At 46.2% G+C, this 22,835-nt stretch overlaps 1 protein-coding gene across 2 annotated transcripts in view; it reads left to right on the forward strand.

Moving 5' to 3' along the window:
* The first annotated feature begins 1,143 nt into the window (after positions 1-1,143).
* LOC138283027 (E3 ubiquitin-protein ligase TRIM39-like) overlaps positions 1,144-22,835 on the forward strand; it is a 135,717-nt gene continuing 114,025 nt past the window's right edge. Inside the window, exons 1-2 of one of the 2 annotated variants that reach the window (XM_069221146.1) lie at positions 1,144-1,801; positions 10,928-11,023. In XM_069221146.1, the coding sequence (XP_069077247.1) occupies positions 1,391-1,801; positions 10,928-11,023 (507 nt within the window). In that variant the 5' untranslated portion in view covers positions 1,144-1,390. The remainder of the gene's footprint in view (positions 1,802-10,927; positions 11,024-22,835) is intronic. The other variant, XM_069221147.1, reaches the window with a different exon arrangement.

A 22,835-nucleotide genomic window follows, 5' to 3' on the forward strand; every position in this document is an offset into this window, starting at 1 on the left:
TCGCACCCAACCCACCCTTCTTTTGTGCACTGTGCCACTGGAACCAAGCTGTACCCGACTGAAGACCCCGTCGGTGCGGGACCGGCCCTGGTCACTTGTGTTCTGGTTCAGGGAGGACCTGGCCTGGCAGCTCGGGCTGGACTCTTCCTACCTGAACAGGCTCATGGCTGATGTGCACACGGCTGCAGCCAAACTGAGGAGGCATCAGAGCAAAGGAGCATGGATTGGGTTAGACAAAGTGCACTCACTCCTCCCATCACCCTCTGCGTGTCTGACACCTCCAAGCAGTCCTGGCCTGTTAGCTAAGAGCTCTTACTGGCCATGAGGTTTGAGAGAATACTCAATCTATAAAGACAAACTACAAGTCCCAGAATGCACTGTGCGCTAAAATAGAGCCGCAGAGCAGCCATAGGCGCGCCTGTCTGTGCATTAAAGGCACCTTCAGTGGTGCTGGACCTGTTTAGGGTCAGTTAATGGAACTTTGTGAAACTTTCAATTCTGAAAAAGATGAAGCGTTTTCTATTCCTCGTCCTTTTCGTTTCTCCACCTCTGTTGCCTTTTCTCCTCTGACATTCTTTCCTCCTCTCTCTGCCTTTATGTCCGTGTTTCCCTCTCTTCCCTGTGATTCGTTCACACCCGGGTATTCCTCCCTCCCCCGCCCCTTTCTCTTGTGGTCTCAGACTGAAAGTCTTGGGGTCGCTTGTAATTCCCTGTATTTCTCTCACCCTCCGCCTCACTCTTCTCCCCAGAAATAAACCCCCGGGACGCAGTCGGGGGTTATTTACCGCCTCTGGGGCCGGGGCTGCTACAGTCAGAGCTGAACTTGCACATTAGCGCTGCGATGTCTCGTCCGGGGTAGTAAGCGCTAAATGCACGCATTTAAAATACAATTAGAAAGGCCTTCTTCAGTGGCCCAGATTGGAACGCGACGGGGGTTTGAACCAGGAAGTCCCAGTACACACGAGAGGAGGGGGGACACTCCCACTTTATACACACAGACACTTCCACTTTATACCCACAGACACCCCCACTTTATATACACAGACACCCCCACTTTACACATACACTCCCACTTTACACATACAGACACCCACTTTACACATACAGACACACCCACTTTATATACACAGACACTCCCACTTTATACACACAGACACTCCCACTTTATACACACAGACACCCCCACTTCATACACACTGACACCCCAACTTCATACAGACAGACACTCCCTCTTTATACAGACTGACACCCCCACTTTACACAAACAGAGAGCTACGAAGTCCCAGCACACACAGGAAGAGACACACAGACACTCCCACTTTACACACAGACGCTCCCACTTTACAAACTGAGAAACGAAACTTACCTCCCTCCCTGCATTTCCGCGATCATGGCCGCAGCTCAGCTCACGGGTCTCAGAGATGAGGCCACTTGTTCCATCTGTTTGGAATATTTCACGGACCCGGTGTCCACGGACTGTGGACACGTCTTCTGCCGCTCCTGCATCACTCAGAGCTGGGAGGGGAGAGATGGAAACTCCCCCTGTCCGCAGTGCAGAGAGATATCTCCTGGGAGAAGCCTCCGACCCATCAGGCAACTGGGAAACATGGTGGAAATGGTAAAACAGCTTCACCTGCCCCCCGTGAAGCCCCCGGAGGGGAATCTGTGCGAGAAACACGAGGAGAAACTCCGGCTGTTCTGTGAAGAGGATCAGACGCTCATCTGTGTTGTGTGTGACAGATCCAAGGAGCACAGGTCTCACTCAGTGAGTCCCATCGAGGAGGCTGCCCAGGAGTACAAGGTATGTGTGTAGGTGTGATGGGATCACAAGTAAAGTCACTCCTTGAGAATTATAGGGAAGGCTACCCAGGAGTACAAGGTATGTGTGTAGGTGTGATGGGATCACAAGTGAACTCACTCCTTGAGAATTATAGGGAAGGCTGCCCAAGAGTACAAGGTATGTGTGTGGGTGTGATGGGATCACAAGTGAAGTCAGTCCTTGAGAATTATAGGGAAGGCTGCCCAAGAGTACAAGGTATGTGTGTGGGTGTGATGGGATCACAAGTGAAGTCAGTCCTTGAGAATTATAGGGAAGGCTGCCCAGGAGTACAAGGTATGTGTGTAGGTGTGATGGGATCACAAGTGAACTCACTCCTTGAGAATTATAGGGAAGGCTGCAGAGGAGTACAAGGTATGTCTGAGGGAGTGATGGGATCGCAAGTGAAGTCACTCCTTGAGAAATATAGAGAAACGGGTCCAGTTCTAGAGGTTAAGCCAGGTGGGCCTGTCCCACCCAACGAAGTGCCCCGTCCCACCCAACGAAGTGCCGTGTCCACCCAAGGCCACTTAGATCTGGAAATCCAGCGCTTGTTGTTTTATCCTTAATGGTCACCGAGCACTGATTGCGTACTTAGGACTACATTGAGAAAGCTGCCCAAGGGTAGGGGTGGGCGGTAAACTCCGCTCGGCTCGCGGAGTTTGCAGAGTTTTTCCCACTCCGCTTAGAGCGCGGAGTTCCAAAAAACTCCATGTAGTGGTGTGGAGTGGAGTTTTTTTCCTCGTTTGCACTCGCTAACGTTAAGTTGGTAAGCGAGGAAAATCTTACTCCAGACCACCTCCCAGTGAGATTTCTCAACTTGGGCGGTCGCGGATGGTCGCTACCTCACGCATTGAGAAACCTTCCGTTCACGTTGAAGAAGCTGCTTCTCAAGTTAAAAATCTACTTGAGCGGCAGAAAAGAAGCAGCACCCTCATGCGCTGCACGTGGTGCCGTTCGTGCTGATTTTTCAGCGCAGGACAAACACCCAGCGCTATAAATCAGCACCAATGGCAGGGCCTAATGCACTCCGCTGCTTGCGCAACTCCACGGAGCACGGCTGAGTTTTTTTTATCACTTTGCGGAGTTCCACCCAGGCCTATCCAAGGGCAGAAAGGTATGTCACAGCCCTGGGATCACAACCCCACATTGAGCCAACAAGAAGGGGCTGCAGATGTACGAGGTGTGTCTGTATCAATCCAGGCAGAAGTTAGTGCTTAGTAAAGGCTTCATGGAGAATTCTGCCCAGGAGCACAGAGGTGGTCTGGAGGAATTCAGAGATCACTCATTGCACTGCAAGGTCTCCATAGAGAATTCTGCACAAGAGCACAAGGTGTGAAGCCTATAGAAAGGCGGTATGTCTGTCACAGCCCTGTGGTCACATGTCCCAGACCTTGAGCCCCACAGAAGATGCTGCATAAGTGTACATAGTATGTCTGTGCGTGTTCAGGGATCTCCAGCACCGTGGGCTTTGCAGTGAAAGAGATCCAGTGTACACATAATATGTTCTGGGATCTTGGACAGTTCTGTGGGCTTTATACGGAGAGAGGGCCAGGAGTACAACTTGTGTCTGTGTCTGTCCCGGGATCACAGATCTCATACCGTGAGCCCCATGTGCAGCAGAGCACAAGGTATGGCAGGTGCCGTCCAGGGATCACTGGTCACAAACTGAGAGTGCCAGTGCTACAGAAGTGGCTGCCGAGGAGCACAGGGTGTGTGGGTCGCAGCCTTCGAATCCCACTTTGTACTCCAGAGAGGAGGCCGCAGAAGAGCACATGGTGCATCTGTCACAGCCCTGGGATTACAGGTCGCACACTTGAGACCCTAGTCTAGGGAGTAGGGAAGCAGGGATTATTCATGACATTCTTGAGGAGCCACAGAGAATGCTGCCAGGAATGACTGAGTATGGGCCTCACCAGAGTTTGGCAGGTGAAGGGATCCACCAGAAAGCAGCGGTTGTCTTGTCGGCCTAACCCGCAGCTCACCCGCTCGGTTTAGGGTCAGGAGAAGTGCCTTGTTTCCAACAGCAGAGCCTCCCTGGGCTCCGTCAGCAGAAACCCTTTCTACGGCCCATCTGCCGCTGGGCCCTCGGTCACTATACCAGAGATAGAAGTGGCTCTTAGAGTCCAGTTTACCTAACTGGGTTCACCAGGAAGCGTCTGGCGGTCTCACACAGCAAACCAAAGAAATTAACCCCCCGAAATGGTAGAAAACTCTGTTACTTTTCCTTTTTGTTTTTCTATAACAAAATTTGTAGTTTGTTTTTGGAAAAAAAACTTTACTGAGCTGACTCATTAAACACAGCGCCTGCTCAGCAAAGCTGGCAGTCTTCAGCGGCGCCGCAGTGGCTCAGATGTAACCACAGAGATCTGCCTGCGGAGATCTGCCAGTCTTCAGCGGCGCCGCAGCGGCTCAGATGTAACCACAGTGATCTACCTGCAGAGATCTGGCAGTCTTCATCGGCGCCGCAGCGGCTCAGATGTAACCACAGTGATCTGCCTGCGGAGATCTGGCAGTCTTCATCGGCACCGCAGCGGCTCAGATGTAACCACAGTGATCTGCCTGCAGAGATCTGGCAGTCTTCAGCGGCACCGCAGCGGTTCAGATGTAACCGCAGCGGCTCAGATGTAACCGCAGTGATCTGCCTGGAAGAGATCTGCCAGTCTTCAGCAGCGCCGCAGCGGCTCAGATGTAACCACATTGATCTGCCTGCGGAGATCTGCCAGTCTTCATCGGCAACGCAGCGGCTCAGATGTAACCACAGTGATCTGCCTGCGGAGATCTGCCAGTCTTCAGCGGTGCTGCAGCAGCTCAGATGTAACCAAAGTGATCTGCCTGCCTGCGGAGATCTGGCAGTCTTCATCGGCGCCGCAGCGGCTCAGATGTAACCACAGTGATCTGCCTGCAGGGATCTGGCAGTCTTCAGCTGCACCGCAGCGGCTCAGATGTAACCGCAGCGGCTCAGATGTAACCGCAGTGATCTGCCTGGAAGAGATCTGCCAGTCTTCAGCAGCGCCGCAGCGGCTCAGATGTAACCACAGTGATCTGCCAGTCTTCAGCGGCGCCGCAGCGGCTCAGATGTAACCACAGTGATCTGCATGCAGAGATCTGCCAGTCTTCAGCGGCGCCGCAGCGGCTCAGATGTGACCACAGTGATCTGCCTGCCTGCGGAGATCTGGCAGTCTTCATCGGCGCCGCAGTGGCTCAGATGTAACCACAGTGATCTGCCTGCAGAGATCTGCCAGTCTTGAGCAGCGCCACAGCGGCTCAGATGTGACCACAGTGATCTGCCTGCGGAGATCTGGCAGTCTTCATCGGTGCCGCAGCGGCTCAGATGTAACCACAGTGATCTGCCTGCGGAGATCTGCCAGTCTTCAGCGGCACCGCAGCGGCTCAGATGTAACGACAGTGATCTGCCTGCGGAGATCTGGCAGTCTTCATCGGCGACGCAGCGGCTCAGATGTAACCACAGTGATCTGCCTGCGGAGATCTGTCAGTCAGTCTTCGATCAAGTGAAGGGAGGATATCTGGTCTCCGACCTGGTGCGCTGAGCTCTGTCTCCACGCACAACTGCCCACATACTACATATGAGGTAAGTTTCGCTGCTGTCTCTACAGCACTGCACGTGTTATCTAATGCAGCGGTTCCCACCCTTTTGACTTCTGTGAACCCCCACTTCATCATTACTGGAACCCAGGGACCCCCACTGAATCATTATTGGAATCCGGGGACCTCCCACTAAGTCATTACTGAAATCTGGGGACCTAATCTGTTAAAACTATTACATTTTCTAAGCAGTCGCGGACCCCCTGAGGGGGCTTTGCGGACCCCAGGTTGGGAACCACTGATCTAATGTCAACAGTAGATGCAGGTGAATAAAACGCAGGGTGCTGATTTAGATCTTGGCAGAGAACTTTACTTTACTCCTGCCATGCCGAGGGACCAGCGCCTGTCAAATTTAGGGTTATCTGCAGCCTTGCGGACAACTCTAAGTATTGGCAGGATCCGCTGTTACGCTCGTTCTTGTTGGCTCCTGCCAATATTGTAAATGTTTGACGGACGGCTCCATCAAACATGACAGCCACCTGTCAAACGTCTGCAACATTTTACTTTATCCAATAACAAACTCCCACAGCGGGCTATCATTTTTGGAAAGTAAAACTAATAATCCTTCTGCCCCCTGTGAGTTGCCTCCCATGTTGTGGGGGTAATTATTTTCCCTGTCCCTCTGGTGGTGATAAACAGAAAAACAAAAAAAGAACATTACACCATCAACTCTGAGTCAGGCAGAGGGTGTTATACGTGAACCTCCGATGGCCCGTGCTCCACGACGCCAGCAACTGAGCCGGAGCCGTGCTGCCACTGAAATACTTGAGGCCTGGCTGACTATAGATCTGGCAGGTCCATTACCATTACTATGGAGTACCCTCTCTGCTGAACTCTAAATAGGCCCCTGTGTGGTCAGTGTGGTTTACGGAGGGTAGCTGAGATAAAACAAGAAATAGAATGTAAGGAACACATCTGGAGACGCACTTAAGACTCCAGTACAAAGTTGTGCTCTTCAAATACGAATCCCCCATTAGAGAGGCGTGGCGTCAATATTTTTTTAAATGATCAATGGTTAACTTCTGTTTCTGTCTGGTATAATTTTATCTTCTAAATATTTTGTGTAGCCAGCATTTATTTCACAAAAAGCTGAACCGTCAGAGAAAAGATTGCTGTGGAATTTGGTCTTATTACCCCTTCTCCTGCACTCCCACCAGCACCTGCCACTTATGGACTGGCTTTAATGTGATTAACTTTGATAATTTGTGTTATTGGATCCTGACCGCTGGTAATCTGTTGGGCCTGATTCCAGTGAGCTTCCTCCCACTTATGAAAAATATCTTGATTAATCCTCCAGCAGACATCCTGAACTCTGCTGTGTCTGCTGTCAGCACATCAGTTCTCTTTAAGGTTGGTGCAGACCTTCTTGTCCTGCAGAAACCACCTGAGGATCCCTCCATTACTCAAGTACAGACCCAACTCCCTCGTCTTCCTTCTCCTGAAAGATACTCCTGTGGATCCCTCCAATTCTCTCAGGTACAGCCCCAACTCCCTTGTCCTCCTTCTCCTGAAGAAGACTCCTATATGTCCTTCCAATACTCAAAGTACTGTCTCACCTCCCTCAATATCCCTCTCTAGTGGATCCCTCCAATACTCTCTAGTGTGTCCCACCTCCTTCACCCCCCCTCCTAAGGAAACGTCCTCTGGATCCCTCCAATAATTCCAGGTACCGCTCGTCTCCCTTGTTCCGTCTGCAGCTAAGTGTGAGAGAATGCCCTTTTTACAGGATCACCCCCACGTTTTGCTGGAGTAAGTGCTGGTTTTATGACTCTGAAGTGCTCTGAGCTCTGCTGACCAGGCCCCAGTGCCTGTTATCTGACCCCTAAAGTATATGTTTAATTGTCTAACACTTGATTGGTACACTTATATATAAGTTCCTGGTTCTCTGTGTATCCAGGGCCGGAAAGTTAAATGTCACTATTGGACATCAGCACTGATTGTGCAACCACTAAAGTGACAAAGTGAAAACATGACTCTAGTCCTGCCACTGCAGCCTAGGATGCCAGCTTTTAAACTGCTAAGTTGTCTTGGCAAAATATCCCTTCTGCAAAGCCTAAACCTTCCTTTTTATGGGACACTAAAGAATTTCAATTCAAGTGTGTTATTATGCACTGCATTTACCACAATGCATCTGGATGAATTGTGTGATAGCATAAGAGGCAGTGTGCTCCCTCCCAGTTTTTGTGATTGGGTCCTCTCAGTACATGTCTACTCATAACCCGTTCTTCTTCTTCTACTCACCGCTCATCACCACCTCTGAGTAGATGCCTACTCATCACCCTGCTCTGCTCCCTCTACTCGCCTCTCATTGTTGCCCTCAGTAGACGCCTACTTGAAGAAATTGGTTTGTTAACTGACTGGGGTGTGAGCCCTGGAGAAGGAGCTTCCACAATCTTTGTCAGGTGGAGGCATAAGCCAACCCTAAATTAGCCTGTGTTCAACCCTCGGGTAGCTGTGCATCCAGCAGTCATGCATAATGTAGTGGCAAGTTGTAAAGTATTTGTGCAACACTTCAAACAGTAGTAAAGTGAAAAAAACACCTACAACCAAAATGTTCCCACACCACGTTAGAGAAATAGAACTTTCCTAAATACATAAAACAAGAAAAAAATGGCAAACATCCAATAAGTAGAACAGGAGATATTCAAGTTTAAAGATTTAAGTGAAAATAGCTCCAAAAAGCACAAAGCTCCACTTGTGGAGATCTGGTTGCGCCGGACCAGGACAAAGTCACAGGTTCACCCCGTCAGCGAACAGAGGTGGGTACAGGGACCCACTCAGACCCATTGAACAGAGTACCTTAAAACCTTCTTTCCGGAGCATTGCGAGGATCTGCGTGGAAGATGCTTCACACAGCCAAAGTGATACGTTGGTTCCAAGATGCGGCAAGGCTGCGATGCGAGGGCCTGCCTCGTGGTCGAGGATCTCATCAAACGGGCTTGAGATGCAAAGTCCAGAGTACAGGATGAAGTGCATAGTCGGGTATGTATGTGATGTATCGGTTCCGAAGAGCTGTGAGGCTGCGATGCCAAATCTGGCGTCAAGGCTGCTGTTGATGAGGGATGAGAGGGCCTGTGCCGAGGATGTGTTGCACAGTGGTGGTTCTTATGAGGCTGAGGTGGCGCTGCAGGTCTTTACAATGGGTCCAATCCATGCAGCAGCGGTGATGCGTCGTTTCTGCTCGCGTTTGCACCTCGCTGCCGAGGATATGCTTTGGTTCTGCTGCGTCCACTGAGGCAGGCAGAGCACCTTAAACCCACTTCCAAGGGTACCAGACTGCACTTGGCAGGGTAGACTCACAGATGGCAGGGTCTAGGTTCAGGTGCAAGGTTGTTGGAAGCCTGTTGTGTGCCTGAAGCTTCACACCAGGAGGTCAGGCAACTAGCTCTTGAAGTCACTCTGGGGTTCCGGATTTAAGAGATGCAGGTCCAATCATTCACACCCAGACAAGAGGGCAGTAGGCAGCCAATCAGCAGAGCAGGGTGGCAGTCCGTCAGAGCAGCAGCCCAGCAGAATAGCAGTCCTTTCAACAGCAAAGCAGTCCTTCTTCCTGGCAGAGTATCCACAGACCAGAAGGGAAATGAAGTGGTGGTGTCTAAAGTCCAGTGTTCATACCCAGTTGTGCCTCTGAAGTGGGCGAAGCTTCTAGAGACAGGCATTTGACGTGCACAGATTCCCTGACCTTCTCTGCCCTAGCTCCAGACTAACGTCAGGGGAAATCCAACCCTTTATGTGGAGACAGGAAACATCCTTTTCAAGTGGGGCTGAGTCCAGCTCCTCTCTCCCATCCTGCCGATGATGACCCATCCAGACACACACCTAAGCTCCCTACAGTGTGTGGCTGTCTAGGAGAAATATACAAGGCCCAGCTGTCACTCACACCCAGTCATGCGACCAAGAGATACGCTGTAGGCACAAAATGACTAAGGCAGAAAGATGGCAACTTTCTGAAAGTGGCATTTTCAAAATTGTAATTTTAAATACAACTTTACCCAAAGTTAGGATTTTTCAATATGATTTGAAAGACACCAAACATGATTTGAATACCTGTTCCCATTTGGAAATTATACTTATAAAATGTAATAAGGGGACTCCAAAGTTATCCTATTGGAGAGAAAGGCCTTGCAGTAGTGAAAAACGACTTTAGGAGTTTTTACCACCAGTACATGCAAAACTTAAAAGTAAGGGTTGGGCCTAGAAAAAGATTTATTTTCCCATGTCGAAATAGCAGTTTATAACTCCATATAAAGACAGACCTGAGGCATGTTTAAAGTAGAACTTAAGTGGGTGGCACAATCATTGCTGCAGGCCCACTAGTAGCATTTAGTTTACAGGCCCTGGGAATAGGTAGTTCCACTCTACTAGGACCTTACAAGCACAGGAAGTGTGGTAATTGGGTATTTTGTTATGTTTTAAGGAGAGAGAGCACAAGCACTTTAGCACAGGTTAGCAGTGGTAAAGTGTGCAGGGTCTTAAAACCAGCAATGCAAAGTTAGCAGACTGGAGCGTTGAAGGCAAAAAGTTAGGGGGAAAACCACACCAAGGATGCCAGGTCTAAAACCTACTTTTCACTATACTCCTCTTCCTCTGCGCACCTCTCATTTGCTCCTCTTTGCATATGCCTGCTGAAGGCCCTAATCCTCTTCTTCTACTCACCTCTCATCGGCCCCTCTCATAAAGTTTGCAAAAATGTGGACAGCTAAAGGCACCTCCCAGCACCCACTGGCTGATTCCTGTAAACCTTCTATTTAAATAGGCAACAGTGTTGTCTACCTCCTTGGATCAGCCGCCCCCAAATCCAAACTTCTAAATTCATACTCAAACAGAGAGGCAACAACAACCAAAATATAACAGTCTTTGGGCCTGATTCTAACTTTGGAGGACGGTGTTAAACCGTCCCAAAAGTGGCGGATATACCACCTACCGTATTACAAGTTCCATAGGATATAATGGACTCGTAATACGGTAGGTGGTATATCCGCCACTTTTGGGACGGTTTAACACCGTCCTCCAAAGTTAGAATCAGGCCCTTTATGTCCAAATAACCAAGCAAGTCCAGCCCTCTCTTATAAATGAATTCTTTGTTCTTTTTCCAGTAAAAAGCATAAGACTCAGCAAGGTAGTCAACACGTTTCGCTGTTAAATAACGATCTTCACCAGGGCTGCAATTATCAATTTTTTTTTTTACATACTATTAAAAACATAGGATGTATACAATATACACTAAAAGCAGGTGCAAACCCATTGAGGCAAAATGTATAAAAACAAATCACATCAAATACACAAAAGGAACAGACTGTACAAAAGCTAAACTATAAAGAGCAAATCTATTATATTGGGTGAAAAATTGTTTCATAATAAAAACAGACTTAAAATCTGTATATGTGGGGCGTGGTGCTTACATCTCGGGTAGGTGTGGCTGATCACTATGTAGTGTTTATTATCAAGTGATTAACTTCACTTTAGAGATCTACATTTGTCACTTGTGCGTTTTCCTCTCTGCAGGTGAAGCTCCAGGACTGGCTGTGTCCTCTGAGGAAAGAGATGGGATACATTCTGGAGTCTAAACTCAGGGAAGAGGAACAGTGCACCACCATGAGGGTGAGTGGCAGCCGTGAGTCCTGTGCAGTTACAGATCTATCATTGTGTATGTGCAGATCTGTGTATGTGACTGTCTAGGTTAGAGATGCAGAGACGCCAATGGTCCACCCTTGAGCCTGGGTGGTGCCTCCACCAGGTAAATGTACTGGTTGGAGAGCCAGGGTGTGGGGAGTTTGGGGCCCAGAGCACTCCAAGGGTCTTCCTGAAAGAAGCAAAACAAGAATTACTCTCCCAACCTTTACGCAGTAATCACATAGTTATGTGGCCTGTGTCAGAGTAGATATGCATTGACCATAGGCATCTGGTTGTGTGCCCGTGCAGACATTTGTCTACTTATTTGTGTGCATGTGTCTTTTGGTGTGTTTTTGTGTGCAGTGGCGGCTGCCACTCAACGGGGTGGCTGGGGTGGGGGGGGAAGCACGGGGAAGAAAAAAAACGCTTACCTGTAGGGGAGATGCGTTCGTCTCACCTCCGTCCTTGTCCTCTTCCTTGGTGCACCCAGGATCCCAGCCAATCACGACATTGCTGTCACCAGCATGACAGCAATGTCGTGATTGGTCTGAGTGGCCTGCTTCACCCCTCAGACTGGGAATGGGAGCCTGGGCATGTTCTCCACTCGGCTGTACAATACAGCCGGGTAGAGACCATGCAAAGTGTGCATGTTAGTTTGGTCGGCCCAACACGGCCGGCCAAACAGACATATGCACTTTATACAGCACATACCCCTGCTCCGGCCCCCTCCCTCCAACCCCGCCCCACCCCTTCTCCCAGGAAAAATAAAATGATAATAACTTAGTGTTATTATAATTTTATTTTTCCTTTCCCGAAAATCTAGTGGGGTGATGCTCCTTCACCTTAGCGGAGGAGCCGCCCCTGTTTGTGTGCATGGTAACAATAATTTGTGGGAGTGCCTGCATCTGTGTATGTGTTTTTTTGCGTGTGTGTGTATCTCTTTGAGCGAGTGCACTTACCTGTGTCTTTTTGTACATGTCTGCCTATAGATTTGGGTGTGGAAGATATTGTGAGTATGTGTGTCACAGGCTCAATTTGTGCATCTGTGTGAGTGTGTGTGCCACTGGGTTTGTGTATGAATATGTCTGGTATTATCTCTCAGTAAGTTTGGACATTCATATATGCAATTGAGTATGAATGTATATATGCATTTGTCTGTGTGTCGTTGCACTGTTGTTTTGCTGTCATAATCTGAATTCCAAAATGTTTACTAGAGCATTTTTTGATTCTTGAATCTTGAATACATTATCGACGATGTGTGCTTACTATCTGCTTGCCATTAGCCACAGAATATTGTCTTTTTTTACATGCCAGTGGAGGAGTGGTGTACTGAGCATGATAAGGGGAATGTCTTATTGTAGTCAGTATTGTGGTGTTGGCCTTTTGTAGTTGAGATTTGTGCTTGTTGCCCTTTGTAGGGTTTGCGATTATGTCCTAAAGCGTTGTGAAGGTGCTAGGTCAGTTTTAGGAGTTTCTAATTGATGTCAATTTTATCTCCTTGGGTAAGAGATGTACTTCTTAAATCATTTCTGATCTGGATTCTGGAGAAAGGTTGGACCAGCTGAGGTCCTGCATCAGTGATTAGTTCATGTTCTTGATGGGTTTAGAAGAACTGAGGTGCAACATCAGTGATTGTTTCTTCCCTTTGATGGGTCTTTTTCAAAGCAGCTGAGATCCAGTGTCAGTGACTTCCTGTTCTTGATGTGTCTCTATTAATGCTTGGATCAGCTGAGATCCTCAGTCAGTGACTTCCTGTTCTTGATGTGTCTCTATTAATGCTTGGATCAGCTGAGATCCTCAGTCAGTGACTTCCTGTTCTTGATGTGTCTCTAATAACGCTTGGATCAGCTGAGATGCACAATCAGTGACTTCCTGTTCTTGATGTGTCCCTATTAATGCTCGGATGAGCTGAGAACCAGCGTCAGTGATTATTTCATGAGTTGGGCTATAGCACATCATGGAAAGCCCTTGAAACGGTAATTAGGGAGAAAGTGAAATGCTATCTGGCCCATAAAAATTGATTAAAAGACACAGACGTTAGCAATCTTAAATCAAACAAATTCAAAATCTACTATGGAGAACTCACTGCTACGCGCGTTAGAGATCTCTAGAGAATGTCTCCTACAATTGACATTAGACTCAGCTAGATTAACATGGATAGCATCTCTACTGAGAGTATACTAGATGGGGGCCAAATTGGGTAAAGTGTTGTACTGGTTGACACATAGAGAGATCATCTCTAGACTAGTCTCCTGTATCCAAGGCATTTCCAGAATATTGAGAACAGACACCCTTGAGATATTCACAGACTACTGTCTCGCCTTGTATCACTCCAGGTCCATTCCCAAAATAGAGAATCTGTCCTGCCTTATAGGTGACCTTCCCCTTCAAAGTCTAGTCAATGATTTTTGGAACAAACTTGAATCTTCACTCAATGAAGATGAGTTTGCCGGTGCCTTGGCTGGAATACAAACCGGTAAGACGTATGTTGAAACAGATTCCGGGTGGAGTTCTTTCTGCAGATTGCATCAAATACGTCAACACACCTGCTGTACGTTGAAAGAGGCCGGGTTGAACATTTCTTTGCCTAGAGATCTCCAATCTGCTACAGTAACAGTTCTAGTTAAACTGGGCAAAGCGCCCGACATCTGCCTATTGTATTGGCCAATCTCATTAATTAAGTTAGAAGCCAAGGTTCTTGCCAAAGCATTAGCCAACAGTTTGATGGGGGTAGTTGGCTCTTTGATATGAAGAGACCAAAATGGCTTCATGCCAAACAGGGGCACTAGTCATTGCATGTGAAGAGTTCAAACTGCACTCACACGAATGCAGGACTTGTCTGGCCCCTGTGCACTAATGCTCATTGATTTTGCAAAGACCTTTGATTCTCTGCCCTGACCCCTATGCAGCATGTTCTTACTCGATTGAACTTTGGGCCGTACTTTCTCTCTAACATGAAGTTATTACATGATCATTCAGAATCAAGAGTTAGAATCAAAGGCGTTTTGTCTTCTGCATGTGATATCCACAGGGGAACAAGACAGGGATGACCCCTCTTTTCCTTTTTTATTCTTCTTTGCCTTCAAAACTTTAGCAACCTGGAATGGGGTGATCTGCTAGTAGAATAAATGGCAGGGGAATTATGAAGACTACATTTCTCTGTATGCGGATCGCCTACTCCTTTTTTGGGATATCCGGGGTGGATGAGTCAGAGACTCGTGCAAATGCTGCATTTATACAGGCAGGGATCGTGACTGCCTGAACTGGGATAAATCCACCATGGTCCCACTGCAGGGGAACCTAGCTACGTACCAGTGGGTGTGACGTGTGCATCGCTACTGCATCAGAATTTAAATATCTTGGGATACATTTGGCTCCTGATCCTGCGTGCTGCTAGAATTAAACCTCATCCCCCTGAGGGCTCAAATCAGAAGTGACAACCATTATGTGAGCAAACTGCTCCTCAATACAGTATACTTGGGAGGATTGCACTTTATAAAATGATCCTGCTTCCTAAAGGCCTGAGTACATATTTTAGAACTATCCCTGTGAAATGCCCAAACACATTCATAGCAATTTTCGATCCAGTGACATCGGCTTCATTTGGGCAAACGTTTGGGTTAAGGGACTGCCCACATTTTTACATTGAATCCACCCTTCTGAAGTATTAGGGAATGCAAAGTTTGCTGTAGAGCCCCAAGGGCCCTTTGCTTCTCCTCCTCCACATTATAGTGGTTCTTAAATGATGGCGAGAAAGCTCGTCGATGGGCTAAATGGGAGGGTAAACTTGCATTGCAGACACCCTTCTGGCAGAGAACATCTGAGGCATGATAAATTGTTAGAAGACCTTAGAGAATGGGACAATATCGGCGTCTCTCAATCAGGCAACCTATGGAAAGATACTTACATGATATCGTTCCCCACCTACAATCTGAATTTACACTAGCTAACGCGCATTTATTAAAGTACCTTCAATGCCGTCACACTCTTGATGTCAGCTTCCCTAGGGGTTGATAATACCAAAGCAGAGCCCATTGGCGGCACAGCTGCTCATGGGGACGATCGATAGGGTGGTAGTTCAAAGGTGTATTGTTCCCTCATCTTTGGGAGACAGATATAGGGAGATAGGACAAGGCAGATTGGATGAACACTCTAAGGGTGATAGCCATTTTCCTGAAACTTCAACTTATACAAATATGTTAATTATATAGAATGTCCTCCAATGCTGAACATCTATGGAAGGTGGGTGTAGTCTCCTTGGCCTGTACAAGATGCCATAATGAACTAGCTGACTTAATGCACATGACATGCTCCTAAGCAAAAATGAAACCCTTCGGGTAAGAGTCAATAGAACATTATCTGAGGTACTTCAAAGGCCGGTCGACTCTTCTTTCAAGGTGCGTTTAGCAGGAAGTTTGGAGAAGGAGGGTGGTTCGAGAGGAGACAGTACATTAGTGGAGCTTTGCCTACTTTTAGCTAATAGGTCCCACTGAACATCGGAGAACGCAGATGGCACCACCATTAGATGCGCAGCTGAGGTCGGTAGATTGAGGAAGATCCCTTTTATATGGCTTGAGAATGCCCCACCAGCCAAATGTGGGAGTCACATTTGGAACTACTTTTCCACCTGGTTACCATGGAAACTAGAGCGTGGGTATCTCCCAACACCAAGTGGCCACAAAGTATCTACACATTATATTTGTTTCGATTGGAAGATATTCACACATTGTGTAATTGCCTGAATGACATACTTTATGGTTAATGTTTTTCTTTTAGTTATTCCTCAGTTAATGTCTTTAATTTGTTTATAATTATCACAAATCCTCAAAAGGCTTCATAAAAAGAACATGGTGAGACAAGAATACATGTGAAAGGAAGTTGTGAGAGAGGATGGTAAGATGTTGGTCCTGAAGAGAGTCGGGTGTGTGGATGTGAGGTGAGTACAAGAAAGTGACTGGAGAAGGGAGAGAGCAGGGTGTAAATATGGAGGGAGATGGGGCATGTATATAAAAGTGTGAGAGAGGAGGGTATGAGAGACAGAAAAGTGAAGGATGAGGAAGAGGAAGGTGGGAGAAGTGTGTGATTAATGAGAAGAAGTAGATGATCTACAGGCTGTCTGAATAAAGATGATAAGGTTTGGACAGATTAGTGAGATTATAGAAGAAATGTTGTGGGGGCGATGGGGTTGGTGGGAATCTGGGGATGCGGGATATTCCAGTTTGAGGAAACTGTTATGTAACCCACGTTCTGACCATATGGTGAGCTGTTCACTCATGTTTAAACTTTGTAACTAATCATGTTCTCTGTGAAAGGTGGGATGTCAATGTAGGGGAATGTTTGGCATGTCTGAGATATTTCAATAAAATGATTTTATAAAAAAGAAGAGAATGGAGAAAGGATGTGGAGAGGAGGGGATTGAGCAGGTTTTGCAGAAGGTATACTAAATGAATGCCACCCTGGGAGGATTTCACATCACCAGGGTCAGCAAAGAATGTGTCTTCATTGCTTGGGGGACGCAGGAGTGGTGGAGAAAATGGTACTTTTTAGAGGGCGGTAAAAATCCTTGCACTGGTCCTTGGAGGTGGAGAGGAAGATGGAAGTAGGAGATAGGAGGGTGCAATGGGTGGGACAGCGAGGAAAAAGGAAATGTGACACAGAAAAGGTGTAAGAGATAGGATGGGAGAGGAGAGAGTGGGACAGAGGCAAGTATGAGTAAAGAACGTGTGAGTGACAGTTAAGAGAAGAGCGTGACAACAAAAAAGAATAATAAACATGAGAAAAGACTGAGAAAAGAGAGAAATGGAAGCAGAAGAGCTAAACACAAGAGAAAAAAAGAGGAAACAAAAATTCTCCTCTTGATTTTTCTGCTCTGAATTGCTCTGGAGCTGCATGTGACAAGTCGCACCTGCAACACATGTACTTGCTCGAAAGCCCCCTTCACTCGTTCGCTAATGGCCCCTCCCATGACCCTCCCTGACTGTCTAGGAACGACCAATCCAGCCCGTCCACAGGAGGCCCTGCCCTAGACACCTGTGCTGCCACAGCTCTCTTGGGTTCCACGTGTCTTTTTCACTAACACCAATCACTTTAAGATTACTCACAGGTGATTAATCCAGATTGATTAATCTTGGGGTGATATTTTTTATTTGTTTTTGCATCGAATTCTGACCATTTATCCCCATTTGTTTCAAACCATTCTGGTAGGGATCCCCTCTTTACCCCCTTGCTGTGGTCCAGCTCACTCATTACACTTACTTATACCACATGCAATGGGAGCTGATATGGCAACATCTGCTAGGGCTGATTTTAGTTCCCAGTAGAGGCTTCTCGACTGTACCTTTTATGTAAGGGAGGGAAGCTTGTAATGCTGCTGTACCGGTTATGTAAAGGAGGGAAGCTTGTAATGCTGCTGTACCTGTTATGTAAGGATGGGAAGCTTGTAATGCTGCTGAAATAAACTTGTAATGCTGCTGTACCTTTTGTGTAAGGGAGGGAAGCTCCTTATGCGTGAGGAAAGGAAGCTTGTAATGCTGCTGTACCTGCTATGTAGGGGAGGGAAGCTTGTAATGCTGCTGTACCGGTTATGTAAAGGAGGGAAGCTTGTAATGCTGCTGTACCTGTTATGTAAGGATGGGAAGCTTGTAATGCTGCTGAAATAAACTTGTAATGCTGCTGTACCTTTTGTGTAAGGGAGGGAAGCTCCTTATGCGTGAGGAAAGGAAGCTTGTAATGCTGCTGTACCTGCTATGTAGGGGAGGGAAGCTTGTAATGCTGCTGAACCTTATGTGTGAGGAAAGGAAGCTTGTAATGCTGCTGTACCTGTTATGTAAGGGAGGGAAGCTTGTATTGCTGCTGTACCTATTGTGTAAGGGAGGGAAGCTTGTAATACTGCTGTGCCTTACGTGTGAGGAAAGGAAGCTTGTAATGCTGCTTTACCTGTTATGTAAGGGAGGGAAGCTTGTAATGCTGCTGTACCTGTTGTGTGAAGGAGGCAGGCTTCTCATACTGTTGTGCCTGTTTCTGCGAGGGAGGTAATCTTGTAATGCTGCTTTCCAAGCAGTATCCACTGTTGAGGGAGGAAAGACTCTAATGCTGCTTTGGGTGAACTGACACAATATTGTGGTAAACAAATATTGTTAACAAAAATACTGTGTCAAAAACTTTATTTAACACAATATCATGTCCTTATACATGAAATAGAAATGACAAGACAATATAATTCAAAAACAGGTAGGAATGTTTTTTTTTTTAAATATACATAGAAACTTCAAAGTAATATACTTTAAATATTAAAATATATACATTTAATATAATGTAAAATAAATGTAAACAATGTTTTTGCTAATTATTTCATACTACCTATATGTATAAACACACACACACTCGTTTTTATTTATTTTTCAAATAAAATTATTTTAAAATGTTTAGTTCAAATTTAATTTAAAAACAAAAAAGTTGCCTAAAGTAAATATTTACACAAACATATACAACATAATGTTATTTAAAAGTTAAAATCAAATAAAAAATTAAATAACATTTTTAAAGATATATATGTTTTTATATATATATATATATATATATATATATATACTCACACATAAATGTGTACATACACACACACACACACACAGATCATTAGGAGAGACGAGAATCTGTGCCTCTTCGAAGGACTCCTTTCCCTATCAACAAAAACTGCAGGCCTCACCCTGCACCCCCTGCCATCTCCTACCAGAAGCTGCAGTCAGTCATTTTCCTCCCAATGTATCAAGAAGGGCCCTGAAACTTCTAAAGAAGGCCGGTTTCCTCATTATAGTGCCTGGTGCTTCACCTGCCGTCTAGGAGATGGCGACAATACACATATGAGGTCTACAGAAAGCAACCTCCATCTTGTACTGTAGTCCAGGCCGTGGCCTTCCATAATGGATCCCTCAGGCCTGTATTACTTGTGCAAGGCACACTATCCATCCTAGCACACAAGCACATCACATGCACAACACCGGGGATGTCATCGTTGAGGATTCGTAGTTCATCGTGTGCAGCAGAAATGTAGATGAATGGTCATGTAAGCGCCTATTCATGTCTCACAGGTAAAAAGCCCAGTCACTATAATTCATCATCCGTGGTACGCGGGTACTACATGCTCCATGCATGAAACCCGCAGCACCAACAGTACTCCGTCACTATGAAGATGTGCAATGTAGAACAAGTCCCAGAATCGATCTTTGTCACAGACCAGGCCTAGGTCACCACATGCACACGGGATCAGTGTGGGGCTTTGACCAAAAATAAAAAACAGGATCGCGGGTATATGTAGGTCTGGCACGCAGGGCAGGGGCACGACTGTACATCACGCGGGTGGCATTCCCATCCCAACGATGAATCACCTAAACTGTCTATAACGAGATCAAAATTTAAAGAGGTGCACACTTGAAATGTGGATTTCCAACAGATATTACATTTATTGTGCTACGCACCGAGTGGCAATGGGCGAGGACACACACAGTTCAGTCACTGTACACAGGTGTGAACCTCATCAACCCCAACCACCAAAGTACAGACACAGATCACACCATGACCTTCAAACCAGACCTCTTGAAAAAAGAACTAAAGGTTTTAAACATGACACTGGTGCAAACGTACTTAAGAGAACAACCCACATGAAAAGGAGCATCAGGAAAGGACAACACTGAAGGAGCACAGAGAGAAACGCACAGAGATACAGGCGCACAAAGGATATTCTACTATTACTCCTACTGGTCACACAAACATGACACAAAAGAAAAATATATCTTAACAAGAAGTGATGAGCAATAGCAGCATCTTTGTCCTCGAGGGACCAACCACAACAGTGATGATGCCCCGAGAGCATCAGTAACCGGCCATACTTGTCTGTGTGGCCCTGGAAGCACCTGAACAGTAATAGCAGCCAGTGCTGCCTGTGGGGGTAGCAGCAGTGCTGCCGTGGAGGTAGCAGCCAGTGCTGTCTGTGGAGGTAGCAGCCAGTGCTGTCTGTGGGGGTAGCATCCAGTGCTGCCTCTGGGGGTAGCATCCAGTGCTGCCTGTGGGGGTAGCAGCCAGTATTACCTGTATGGGGGTAGCAGCCAGTGCTACCTGATTGGGGGTAGCAGCCAGTGCTACCTGATTGGGGGTAGCAGCCAGTGCTACCTGATTGGGGGTAGCAGCCAGTGCTGCCTGTGGGGGTAGCAGCCAGTGCTGGCTGTGGGGGTAGCATCCAGGGCTGCCTGTGGGGGGGTAGCAGCCAGTGCTGCCTGTAGGGGGGTAGCATCCAGTGCTGCCTGTGGGGGTAGCATCCAGTGCAGCCAGTAGGATTGTCATGATCTGCTCCCCTAGAGGCAGCCGTAACCAGGAATTACAGTGAGTGCTTCTCTGGGATGAGCGGGTTGTAGTCCTAAATATCAATTACAAAAATATCTATGTACCGGACATTGATGTCAAAATATTTACTACTAAATTACTGAATTTCTAAACTTAATATAAAAATGACCAAAACATTATATGTAATGTAAAAAAGAAAGTGTAATAATATCTGCTACCAAAATATCTTCCACTGAAGTTTCAAAGAATTGTAAAGTAACATTAAAATTGACAAATAAAATCTACTGAAAAAGTATAGTGTTTCAAAGTAATGCTAATGTAATAAATTAATATAACATATATTTTGTTATTTGATAATTATTAAAGGCCATTGAAATGTTAAATATTTCAAAAATATAGATTATAAAATGCTTTTTCTCCACACATCTGTTTTTTAAACCTATTTTATTAATTTTCGATGGTATAACATGTTGCATCGGGTTAAATCTTACAAAGCTTTAATGTCGCATATCCGCAGCCTGTTACAATGTTTGTATATATTGTGTTACCTTACAAGGGATCGAGACTTTACATTATACATAAAATATCATGTTGTCAGAAAACAAAGTGTGTTAATTTAAAACATTTGCCTATTTAACTCAAAAAATGTAAAAAAACAAAAACCACTGGAGATGCCGTACAGTCATACGTATACCATAGTATTTTAGAAGGGTGCATACATCTTCGGCTGGGCCCTACATCCATCTGCACTGATGAGTTACATTCCAGTGACGGCCTATAAAAAATCCTTATTCTAAAACAGTGGCTCTTTGGTATACTATATGTACATTATTGCCCATCATCGTCGGCGGAGAGAAGAATCCGACCTTTACTGTCCATAGAAGGACAATCTTGCAATATTGCTTCCCAAGCCTGAGCACAGTCGTGTTTCCTCAATCCCCGCTTTATTTCCCCTTTCAGTGCCGGACACTTACAATCCACCTATTGAATCAACTCTTTTCTCCAACCACATAGACCAGGTCCATCTGAAGCTTTCCAGCTCATAGATAGCTGGCGACAAGTTAATATTAATGCCAGATCTGTGAATCTAGATCTAACAGCATTTGATTTAGCCGTAGGTATAAGCCCTAGAAGACAGATCTCCAGGGTTTTAGTAATGTTCCTCTGTGGATATGTTAACAGACTGCACAATTGTTTCCCAATAGGTTAGCATCAGGCACCTCACACCATATGGTAAAAAGTTGCTCCCATTTGGGAACATAGGAATAATCTTTTGCTAGTGGGATACAACCTTTGCATGCAGTAATGCTGAAGTAATTTAAATCTGGAGTTCCTGGTAACTCAGGGGAGGGGTAGATTTTAAGATATTGCCCCAATTCCCATCACTAGGTGGTGTCCCCTTGTCCATGGCCACAGTTACCACAGATCAATCAGCTCACCCTTGGATTGTGCGAGATGCACCTAATATAAAACTCAATTGCTCTCTGCTTCCCATTGGTTGTGCATATATAATTCAAACGTCAATGCTCTGGGGCAATTAATATGCCTTTCTACCACCAGGTCTGCATTGTAGCCACTAGTGCCCCATATAAAAGAAAAGGCTGCAGTGAGATCTCATATTCACTTACTATGTCCCAAAACTCAGCTATTCACCCGTTCTCAAACAACTGCACCAGTGTCCAATCCTTTCTCCTTTCAAATATATAGTCCCCTCCAGCTGCAAGATTAATGAAGATGTTAACGGCGGCTCTCACTCATACAGTATTTACATATGCGTTGTCTAGCGGGCTCTATCCCATACTTACTGCTGCTTTCTGACCAGAAGCCCCTCCCGGTGAAACTACACCCCTCAAGGTGGAATAAGAAATAGACCCAGCAGAGTGCCCCAAGGGGGTACATACAGCTCTCCAGTTTCAGAAGCACCCCAACAAATACCCCCCCATCGTGCCACCCATCGCAGTTGTGCCGCAAAATAGTACAATTCTAGATCAGGTGATGCCATCCTCTCCTTCATCTGCCAGAAGTGTAAGTTTGGCCAGTGCAGTTCTCTGCCTCTATGATTACATTTCGGAGTAATACATCCATTTACCCAATCACAGCTCCGGGTATCTGTTGTGGTAAAGCGCAGAGAAGTACGGCAACGTAGAGGTAGCACCATCTTTCAGGGGCTATTCTACCCATTACAGAGAGGGGACGTGTACGCCAGAATCGTATAGATTGTCACAGGGAGGACAGGGCTGCTTTAACATTTCCGTTCAACAGTTCGATATATCGCAATGCAATAAAAATACATCAATCTTGTGCCAGTTCACCCTTATAGCAGACAATTTGTCGAAGTGCTCCGAGGCCTCAAAGGTGTTCACATGTGATCAAAGGTGTTCACATGTGATCACTTGCCACATAGTATTGCAACATTTCGTCCGCGTAAACTGAGATATACAATGGTGAATTATTAACCAAGCGG

Source organism: Pleurodeles waltl, chromosome 2_2 (genome assembly GCF_031143425.1).
Source record: "Pleurodeles waltl isolate 20211129_DDA chromosome 2_2, aPleWal1.hap1.20221129, whole genome shotgun sequence".
In the NCBI taxonomy this organism is placed as follows: Eukaryota; Metazoa; Chordata; class Amphibia; order Caudata; family Salamandridae; genus Pleurodeles; species Pleurodeles waltl.